At 15.2% G+C, this 11,293-nt stretch overlaps 1 protein-coding gene across 1 annotated transcript, besides 23 other annotated features; it reads left to right on the top strand. All coding sequences in view use genetic code 6, as the record gives it.

Annotated features, from left to right (window-relative positions):
* Positions 1 to 1,128: 1,128 nt before the first annotated feature.
* Positions 1,129 to 1,170: a microsatellite.
* Positions 1,141 to 1,179: a microsatellite.
* A 9-nt stretch (positions 1,180 to 1,188) lies between these two features.
* IMG5_084220 (protein kinase domain protein) lies at positions 1,189 to 2,883 on the top strand (the record flags this gene model as incomplete). The annotated part of the gene is made up of 4 exons (XM_004036349.1): positions 1,189 to 1,208; positions 1,253 to 1,304; positions 1,370 to 1,616; positions 1,753 to 2,883. Coding segments are annotated over 4 exons (1,449 nt in total), but the record flags the coding sequence as incomplete, so codon positions are not given.
* Positions 1,630 to 1,664: a microsatellite.
* Positions 2,884 to 3,088: 205 nt separating the features above from the next.
* Positions 3,089 to 3,135: a microsatellite.
* A 706-nt stretch (positions 3,136 to 3,841) lies between these two features.
* Positions 3,842 to 3,884: a microsatellite.
* A 220-nt stretch (positions 3,885 to 4,104) lies between these two features.
* Positions 4,105 to 4,133: a microsatellite.
* A 392-nt stretch (positions 4,134 to 4,525) lies between these two features.
* Positions 4,526 to 4,650: a microsatellite.
* Positions 4,528 to 4,637: a microsatellite.
* Positions 4,534 to 4,645: a microsatellite.
* Positions 4,651 to 5,000: 350 nt separating the features above from the next.
* Positions 5,001 to 5,061: a microsatellite.
* Positions 5,002 to 5,048: a microsatellite.
* Positions 5,010 to 5,061: a microsatellite.
* Positions 5,027 to 5,084: a microsatellite.
* A 672-nt stretch (positions 5,085 to 5,756) lies between these two features.
* Positions 5,757 to 5,969: a microsatellite.
* Positions 5,909 to 5,961: a microsatellite.
* A 968-nt stretch (positions 5,970 to 6,937) lies between the features above and the next one.
* Positions 6,938 to 7,084: a microsatellite.
* A 17-nt stretch (positions 7,085 to 7,101) lies between these two features.
* Positions 7,102 to 7,149: a microsatellite.
* Positions 7,147 to 7,189: a microsatellite.
* Positions 7,190 to 8,328: 1,139 nt separating this feature from the next.
* Positions 8,329 to 8,363: a microsatellite.
* A 1,931-nt stretch (positions 8,364 to 10,294) lies between these two features.
* Positions 10,295 to 10,330: a microsatellite.
* Positions 10,328 to 10,387: a microsatellite.
* Positions 10,331 to 10,386: a microsatellite.
* Positions 10,388 to 11,095: 708 nt separating the features above from the next.
* Positions 11,096 to 11,134: a microsatellite.
* Positions 11,135 to 11,293: the final 159 nt, after the last annotated feature.

The raw sequence follows: 11,293 nt of genomic DNA, 5'->3' as shown, positions 1-11,293 counted from the left end.
TATATTTAATTAAATTAGGCTCTTTATATATAATTTTTTTAAAAAAAATATATTTATTCATAATTTTTAATTTATTTATAAATAATTATTTTGAAATATTTTTTTTTAGATTAATAATGACTTTTTGTTTTTAGATTTACAAAATCGAAAATTACAAACAATATTTTAAATTGGATTTTTTTAATGTTTTTAATTTTTATTAATTAATTAAGAAAATGTTTGAAATTTATTTATATATAAGAAAAGTTAAAAACTAAATTAATTAAAAAATTAATTTTTTAGGAGGATATAATTATATAAAAATAATATATTATTAAATTTTTCTTAATTAAAACTAAAATGATATTATTATTATCTTTAAAATAATTTAAATATATTTTGTAACAATTATTATGTCTTTAAAACTTAATTAATGATTTAATAATTATAAAATTATAGAAGAAATTATTAATTTTATATTTTTAAATTGAAAATAAAATATTAGTCAATTATTTGCTAGATTTTGCTTATAAATATAATTTATTATTTGCTTAATTATGTTATAAGAAGGATATAGATTTATATATTTGTTATTTTATTTTCTATAAATAATTAATATCTTTTATTTTAATTTATCAATTTTTTTTATTTATTTCATATAAAAAAAAACATGTTTATATTTTCTTTATATAGATAAATATCTAAATTTAGCCTAATTATTAAAAATATATTGTTTAATTATATTTTCAACTTTAAATAATAAATTAATGATTAATTTACATATAAAATAAAATCATTATTAATAAATTAAATTTCTAATATGTAAAACTGTTATTGTAAGAATTAAATTGAAATATTATTTTTAATTTAATTTATAAATATCAGTTTATATTCTTATAATAAAATAACAATAAATTAATTTAAATTTGAATACAAAATTAAATTATAAATATATTAATTTTTTTTGTTTAATATATATTTTTATATAAATGTGTATATTTCATCTTTTTTAATTGAATAAATTACTATTTTATAAGTTTTTTTTTATATATATATTTTAAAAAGAAAACTTAAATAAAAATAATTTTTTGTTTAAAACGCATAAAAATTATATATATATTAAAGGAAAAAGAAAAAAAATAACAAGCTAAAAATAATTACAAAAATAAAAATTACAATAAAAAATAATTATTTCAATAAGACAAAAATGTAGAACATCAATTAATATAGTTAGCAAAATATAATAATATATAAAAATTAAAAAATTAAAAAGAATATGATCATACTCAAATGAATAATTAAATAAATTAAAATCAATATTATAAGTGCTTTAAATATAATAAATAATTTAAAAATTTTTAAAAATATATATTTAAAATATAATAATAAGAATTCAAAATACAGAGGATACAATAGGTGTAGATTAAACTCCATCAAATAATAATTATACAAAAAGTACAAATTCTAAAGAAGAAATGTCATAATCAACAGCTAGAAACAATTAAAGTAGAAGAGCAATAAATGATTATGAATTCATTGAGATTCCAGGTAAAAAATCTATTTTAGGTTAAGGAGCATATGGTACAGTTAGGCTTGCAATAGATAAAAATAATAATTATAAATATGCTATAAAGATTGTAAAAAATATTTTATAAATATATATATATATATATATATATATATATTTTTTTTTTTTTTTTTTTTTTATAATAAATAAAAAAAATTAAAAATTAAATTTTATTATTATTAAAATTAAATAAATAAATAAAAAAGATGCAAAAACAAATGATTTTTTAATATTGTACAATTGAAAATTTAAAAAGAGAAATAAAAATTTAAAAAAATATGAGCCATGAAAACATTTGCAAACTTTTTCATTATTTCGAAGACAAATAAAACGTTTATTTAGTTTTAGAATTTTGTGAATAAGGAAGTTTATTTAATATTTTAAAAAGATCCCATAAATTCCCAGAAGAAGTCGCTTTTCGCTTCTTTTATTAAACATGTCTAGGAATAGACCATTTACACAGAAACAGTATCATTCATAGGGATTTAAAACCGGAAAACCTGCTAGTAGATTCCAAAGGAGACATTAAATTATGTGATTTTGGATGGAGTGCGGAATAAAGAAATAGTGTAATAAGAAATACTTTCTGTGGTACAGTTGATTATATGGCCCCGGAAATGATAGAAAATGTCCCACATGATCATAGAATAGATATTTGGTGTTTGGGTATTTTATTATACGAGTTGATTCATGGATATGCACCTTTTAGTGGGGATACAGATAATGCTAAGCTTAATAATATTAAAAATAATCAATAAATAAAGTTTAGTAGTCATGTAGGAAAAGATTTAGAAGATTTAATTTGTTAGATTTTGAAAAGAAATCCTTTATAAAGACTTTCGATGAAATAAATATTTTATCATTAGTGGATGCAAAAATTTTATAATAAAATTGGTATTAATATTAATGAGATTATGATTACATAAGGGTAAAATACTCTTTATTCGTCGAAATAGGATAAAGATTTGAATAAAACATAGGATTATAATAAATATATTAAAAGAAGAGAATCATAAAATAATGATTATCTAAATAGTTCTTATAACCATAATATATATAATTTTAATGCGTCGAATTCTTAATAATAAGGGAAGTAATATTACAGATTTGATGCAGATAAAATAAAATATAATGAGTAAGATGAATAATAAGATTAGAATTTAAGAAAGTCACAAATTAGTAATGATTTGATGTAATTGAAAAATAATAAAAATTTGAATATAAAAAAAGATGAAGAGTCATTTTTTGATAGGATTTTTATTGCTTTCGGATGTGTAAGTAGGGATAAAAATAAAAAAATTGATATAATTTAATATTTATTATTAATTTTATATTGATATCACTTATTTATTAATTTGAAAACAATTTTATTTATAAAATATTATATAATTGGAAAATTTCTCTTTTTTTATGTTTAATATTATAAAAGTTTACTTAGATTATATATATATAAATAAAATATTTTTATATAATAAATATATAAAGAATTACATTATTTTAAAGTATATTTGGTTTGGATAATAATATTAAATAATAATAATCTATATATATATATATATATATATATATATATATATATATATATATATTTAACTTAAAATAAAATATAAATATATATATATATACTTTTTGCTTTAATATTAATAAATAATCATTTTTTTACTGGAGAAGTTAGTATTTTATTTAAACTCGTTCTTTTAGACAAAGAAGGTCTTCTTGAATATCTAAAAAGACATTTATTACATAATTCTTAGATTTATTATTTTCTATCTAATCTCTAAAAAATAATTTAATTACAAACATAAAAAGGAAAAGCATTAACAATAAAATGGCTTAAGTATCCTTTTAGAGTATAATTTTATTTTTCGAATTCTAAAATTCCTTATACAAAGTCAATATATAGTGATTAACTTCTTTAATGTGTCATTTTTTTATTATTATTTATTTATTCTAATTGTTTATAGTTTACTTCATATTCTTCTTATTTTTTATTCATTTTATTTATGATTTCTAATTTAGAAGTTGAATTAAAATACTTTCTTTCTGTATTTTATTAACCGTTTTGGATAATTTTAGTTCTTTTAATTTCTATATCTTTATCTTATTATATTTGTAAATTAAAACTTTAAACTTCTTTATTTACTTCTTAAGGAATATACTAATCGAATTATACTTAGCTGCAAATTTCGGAAACAATTTATATACATTATTAAGAATTTTAAAGAGATTATTGGTTATTATTAATAAAATAATTTTCTTCTTCTTATTTTGCTAATTCATTAAATATTTAATTAATATTTTGGTTTTATATATTTTATTTTAGTTATTATATATTTTAGGTTTATTCTTATTCTTAATTATTTATTTATTTGGCTTTTTCATTATGGTTAATATTTCTTAGTTTTATTGACTTATATTTTATTTATCAATTTTATATTGTTTATGATTTTCTTTTATTTAAATTTATTAATTATTATATATATTTTAATCATTTTTAAATATATTGATTATTATCCATATTTTATTTAGTGGTTTATTCATTAATATCTTAAATTTAAATTAATTATATTTATTAATTATTATTTATATTTTATTATTCACTTTAAATATCTTTTTTTTTATCAATATTTTCCCTAATTAATAATATTTTATCTTATTTTTTTATTTCGCAATGTTATTCAATTGAAATTAATTATTCTTATTAAGTTTTTGTATTTTATTCATTTTAAATAGTTTCCATATATTAAGATTTTATTTGATTTTAATCATATATTTCTTCTTTCTATATATTATATTTTTTTTAATTATTTTAAATTTAATTATCTATTTGTAAAACTTCTTATATTTATTCATTATTTTAAATAAATAACATTTTATTTTCTTGATTTAATTTAATAATTTATTCATTATTAGTAAATGTAAATAAATTTTATTTATATTAAGAATTATCATCATCTTAATATTAATTTTTTTCCTCCTTTTTATAATATTTTATTTTACTATATTTTATATTATATTAAATTTATATTATTTTATTTTGTTTTTTTTTATTATATTATATATTTATATATCATATTATTTTATTTTATTAATTTTATTCTATAAAAAAATATAAAATTTTAATAAAATACCAAAAATTCTTTTTCTTATTAAATATAATAATCTTAGCATTCAGTTAAGCATATTTGATTAGATTTTTAAATTTCCTATTCTTGTATTTTAATTTATTGTTCAGACATTGTTTTTTAACCTTATATTTCTTTTAAATTTAAATTATTTTTATCCTATTCAATTTATTCTTAATGTTTTTCATAATTTTTTAATGATTAATTTATATCTGGTTCTTCATCTGTTTAAGTATAGAAATTTTATTAAAATTAAGCAATATCATTATAATTATCTTCTTATATTTCACAATTTTATTGATTCTATTTTTTTAATTTTTTTATATTTTTATATTTAAATATATAAATATATAAATATATATATATTTATATATATATTTATATATATATTTTTATTATTTTTATTATTATTTTTAAACACATTGAATTCATTTTCTTATTATAAATAATAAATTTAGCATTCACTTTTGTATATTTCATTGTCATCTTAATCTTTTTATTTGTCTATATTAATTAAATTATCAGATAATTTATTTTATTTATTTTTATATTCATCCGTATTTTATTATACTTATTCTTAATTTATATTCTAGTTATAATCTTTTAATAAACTATTATATTTTTCTTCTTATTGCGTATTTTGATTTTGCTAAACTTGATATTGTTTTTTTTCTAATTATATTTAGCATTTTTAGTATTTGTTTTTTCCTTCAATTTAATAATTTTCTTATTTTTCCTTTTATATTTATTAAATATTTTATTAATTTTTATATTATTAGTCTTGCATTTTGTCATATTATAATTAAAATTATTATAACTATTTTTTTTAAACGTTTTCTTACTAATTATTTTTATTTTTTTCTTTATATTTTTCAATATCATTCGAAAATATTTATTCTTCATTAAATAATATTTCTTAATAATTATTGTCTTTAAACTCATTTTGATTATTTTAGAAATTATAATCAGTTTTTGCTTATTAGTCTAACAAAACTGAACTTATTTGTTAATTTTTTTTATTTTTTCTAAGTTATCTTATTTGTTCTCTAGTTCTTTTTATTTTTTTCTTCTTCTTCCTATATATCTTATTTATTATCTTATATTTATTATTTATTATCTTATATTTATTATTTATTATCTTATATTTATTATTTATTATTCTATTTTTATTATTTATTATTATATATTTATTATTTATTATCCTATTTTTATTATTTATTATCCTATATTTATTATTTCTTGTCTTATATTTATTATTTCTTATCTTATATTTATTTTTTATTATCTTATATTTATTAGTTTTCTATTTGTGTTTCTTATCCTTATTATTCATTTAATAAAACCAATTGTTAATCAAATTAAATACTATAGTAAATATTAGAAGATTATTCAATTCCTATATTTTATTTAACCTAATCTTGATTAATATCCTTTTATTCTAGAAGGTTTTCATAATCTTAAGAGTTATTTTAAGAATTTACTCTATAATTATTGACATTAAACTCACTTTAGGCAGTATAAAAAGTATAAACAGGGGAATTTTCAGAATTAGATAATTTATTTTCTTTTTTATAATTTTTAAAGTCCAAAGATTTATGTCTAGTCATTATTTTTGAAGATAAAAAGCAGTTTTTTCTATTATTATATTATTTTATTTCTTATTCACAATTATAAAATTATTCGGGGGTATTCTCTAAATCATCTAGATTATTAAAACTAAAAAACTTAGAAGTTATTATAGGAATTTTATTCACCTATTTTGACCTTTGTATTTATAAATTCAACTTATTGTCTAATTATAGAGACTTATTTTATATATTTATTTTCAAATTTTTTTAATCTTATTTCAGTAGATTTATTTACAAATTTCTTTGGCAATTTGTATGGAGTTAATCGGAGTATTTTTTTATGATTAACTATTTGTATTTTATAAGATTATATGTAGGTCTTTATTTCTTTATAGGGGTGGATGATGAACTATAGGTGTTTTTTTATTAATTTATTTTTTGAATATCTTTGAAATTTTATTAGTCTTCTATTTTTTGAGTACTATTTTCTAATATATATTAGTTAGATTACATTTGAAAAAATTAGTAAGCTATATTATATTTTTGTGTGTATTTTTTTTATATTTTATAGATATAAATGTAAAATATTTTATGGTTAAAAATAAAATAAAAATATAAATATTTATGAATATTAAAATTTTATTTTAAATCAAATAAAATTATAATGTCAATAATAAAAAAATTTATGGATTTAAATTTTATATTTAATAAAAAATAAATTAATTTAACTTTAAATAATAATTTTTATAGAAATGAATAAAAATATATATATATATAAAATAAATAAATTTAGCTTTAAAATAAAATTTTTGTAAACATGAATAAAATTATATATATATATAAAAAAAAAATAACTAGAATTTAATAAAATTATTTATAAAAAAATAATAATAATAATAATAAAAAAATATATTTAATATATATCTAAATATATATATATATATATATATTATTTTTCCTTAATAAATTTAATTTCATTAAGGATAATTTTTTTTTAATTAAGTTATTGTAAAATATGAATCTCTATTTTTTACAATTAAAATAGTTTAATTTTTTCGTTTACTTAATTTTATATTATTAGCTTCTAAATTTTATAGTTAATTGTATTTATTTATTACTTTTAAATAATTTCCATAAATGAAATAATTTTGAAAAGTTTTTAATTATTAAAAATCATATAAAAAAAAATTATTGTTATTATTATTTGATGAATTCTCATAACTTTTTGATAATTATCTTATTGTATTTTTAAATTTTTTTGCAAAGATTTTAGTTGCAAAATTATTTTTAGAATTAATATTTTTCTTATTTTATAAAAAATTATGTTTATCCTCTTTATTTAAATCATTATAATTGTTTTCATATAATTCTTATGAAAAGGATTATTTTATATGTTATTAATCATTAGATTAAATATTACCTTATTTATTATTATTACTTAATTGATCATCTTATATATAATCAATAGACTAATTCCCGAAATATAACTCTAAGCAATTTTAATATTCTGATTATTCATCATCTTAATTAATTTTCGATAAAGTAAATTTCACTTCAGGTGCTTTTTAATAGAATATTTTATCATTTAAAGATAATAAATTTTGGTTTTAAAATTCCGATGATTATTCCAATTCTTAATAAATTAAATTAATTAAATGAATTCTATATTGTTTTAAACTATATTTAATATATTTTAATTATACTAAGCATTTAGATTTTTTTTAATATCGGAATTCATATTTGCGATCTTAATTTGTTATTACATTATTGTACTTAGATATAATATTTAATTTTCTAAATTTAGGCTAGAAAAAAGGACAATCCTTGAAATTATGAGTTGATCTATCACATGAATAGCACTTATTATTAACTACACAATTATTAAATATTATATTGTCTTTTATTTCACAAAATTTCTCATAGTCTTTAGGGAAATTTTATTGTAGAATATTTTTAAAAACATCAACTTAAAAATATACTAATTTAGAATTTTAGTCAGAACTACATTTAACACTTTCAGTCTATAACTTATCTGTAAAGCAAGCATTTAGCCCAAAACAAACACCTAAAAAAATATTATAATTAAATATATATATATATATATTTTTATATACACATATATTTAAAATTAAAATTTAATAAACCTTTTTTTTTATAGTTTAAAATATTTAAACTTTCTCTTTATTTGAAGGATGCTCAATAATTATATCTATTTACCCATTTATTAAAAAATATACATTATTATTAAGCTAGTCTTATTTATATAAAAACTCATTTGGTGCCAATATCATTTCATGCATTGTCAATGATAATGCATTTAAGCTACCTTCGCTAAAATTTTATTTAAGTGTTTTATTTTAAATTAATATTTGGCCATAATACTCTTAATATACTTCGTCTTTTAAATTTTTAGGCATATCTTAAAATAAAATTCCCGGATTTATTTAATTAGTTTATTAAAGTTCATACTAATAATCTAAGTATTTTAAAATCTTTACCTATTTATGTTTAGTTAAATTAATGTAATGCATATATACCATAAAATCTTATTTCCTTTTATTAAAAGATTACCTTAATTATGCTTTTTATTAAAAAATATTGCCTATAGTATTCATTACATATCCAAAAACTCCAGAAGAAAGTAAAGTCATGAAAATAACGTAAATTCTTTCGTATTTATTCGAAGGAGTAATATCTCCATATCCTACAGTTGTAGTAGTAATAAAGGCGAAGTAAATACTATATATATATTTTTCTTTCCAATCAAGATTATCCAATTTATTTTTATTAATCCATGTTTCGTCTTTAAATTCATCATATTTATTAATAATATAGGCTATATAGTGGAAGCCACAGCCTGCTATTTGAGCTATAAAAGCAATAGTGATTAGAAGAATGATTATTTCATAAAGAGTGGGGTATTTTCGGATTAGTTGGAACTAATAATCGGCTTTTAGGATGATTTTTTAGACTTATACTAGTTTTATTATGGATATTACTTCTAAGTATTACAAGTAGATTGATATGAATATTAAGGAGTCGAAAATTATGTTTTTTTTTAAATATTAGTGAAGTATTAGTTTTCTTTAGAAAACTTGGCTTTCTTTAATATATATACCTTTATTTAGAGTTATTAGAATGTTAATTAAATAAATTAATCTAAAAAAAAAGTTATTTCTTTGAATTATATTCCGAAACTTATTTTGATGGGAATTATAAAAAGATAGATTAATATTGTTAATCCATAAATTAATTCCCAAATGACCATTTATATGCTTTCAGTGTCAAAAACAGGAATTATATTGAAGGAGTTTTTTAGTTATTCTATTATATATATTATAAAACTAAAAAATTTATTATTTATTTGCAAGTTTTTAGCCATATTATGATATTTTTCCTTATATATATAAGCCATGTCATTTATAATTGAAAAATGGGACATTTTTAAATTATTATAATTGTATTTTTGGGAAAACTAGCCAATTTATTAGACTATTTATTTGGTTAATTTTAAAGATTACATTTATCGAAAAATATCATTATATTAGGTTTTTTTATTTTATTGAAAATTTTAATTGGGAAATTTATTTTTACGTTAATTAAAAAAATTTATTGAAAGAGCTAAACCATTTTCGTCATTATTTTTGGTGTCATTGTTTTTTTATAATTCTTTTTAAGGATTACTTCTTAAATTCAAATCAATAATTGAATTTTTCTGTTTTTCCTATTATTGGGAAGATTCGGAATATTTCGAAGAGATAAATTCAGGAGTATATATAGAATCTTTATTTTAAATGTTATTTTTTTGGATTTATATTTAATTTATTTCGTTATTCATTAAAAATAAATTATGACGTTTTTTTTATCCTTTTAAGAAAGAACTTTTTGTTAAATTTAAAAAGGTATAAAATATATTTTATGATTACTTTGATAAAAAAGAATCTATTAATTAAATATCTTGAATATTCATCTTTTCTTTTATTTTTATAACCTAAAATATAATAAATATTAAATATATAAGTAATTAAAAATATACTTGTAAGTATTTTATAATAATATATATATATATATATATATATATATATAATATAAAAAAATCAAACAATAAATAAATTAAAATAAAATAAAAAATCAAAATAATAAAAAAAAAATTAAATCTGAATAAATTAATTATATATGTATTAACGCAATAAAGTAAAATAAGTAATATAAATTAATATAAATAATTATATATTTATCTATTTAATTATGATAATTAAAATATTTATTTAATTATTCTGTAAAGTATTAATTCAGGCATTTTAACAAAAAAATCGTTAAATAAGCTTAAAAATGGGTTTATGTTCATCAAAAAAGAAAACTAAAAATATAAATATTGAAAATGAATAATATATATTTAAATAAAAAATATAAAAATAAACATTTTTGAATAAATTAAATAATAATCAAAATGCTAATACGAATTAAAATATAAATACTTAAAAATAATGTAATTCTTAAAAATATAGTCAAAAGACAGTTGATGTTTAACTTTTTAATAATGTTTTTAAACATGATATAAATATGAACTTTAATAAATAAAAATATTTAGTTTAAAATGAAGAAATAACTAAAGATGAAAAAGAAATAAATATACTTAATTAACTTTAAGCAAGTTAAATAATATAATAATATAAAAATTATATTTTATTAATATATTATATAGTAAAAGCATTTTAAACTGGTCCTTAAATCAATAATATAAATTAAAATATAAATAAAGATAATATATCTTGGCTAACAATTGGAGATTTTTGAATATTAATATGAATTTTTATTTAAAACTTGTTATTAGAAAAAATATATATAAAATGAAAAATTGTATTAATATTTTAACAATTATTTTAAAATTTTAAAAGTTTAAGCTAGATTATATAAAATTTCTAAAAACTTTATTAAAAAAAAAAAAAAAAATAGTTAAAATTATTTATTATATATATATATTTAAATTTTTTATAATTAATTAATATTTAACTAATAATAAATTTTAATTTATTTATATATAAATATATATA

The sequence above is a fragment of the Ichthyophthirius multifiliis genome (assembly GCF_000220395.1).
Source record: "Ichthyophthirius multifiliis unplaced genomic scaffold scaff_1120509250595, whole genome shotgun sequence".
NCBI lineage: Eukaryota > Ciliophora > Oligohymenophorea > Hymenostomatida > Ichthyophthirius > Ichthyophthirius multifiliis.
The sequence above is the reverse complement of the archived record's forward strand: the minus strand, read 5'-3'. Positions and strand labels throughout refer to the sequence as shown.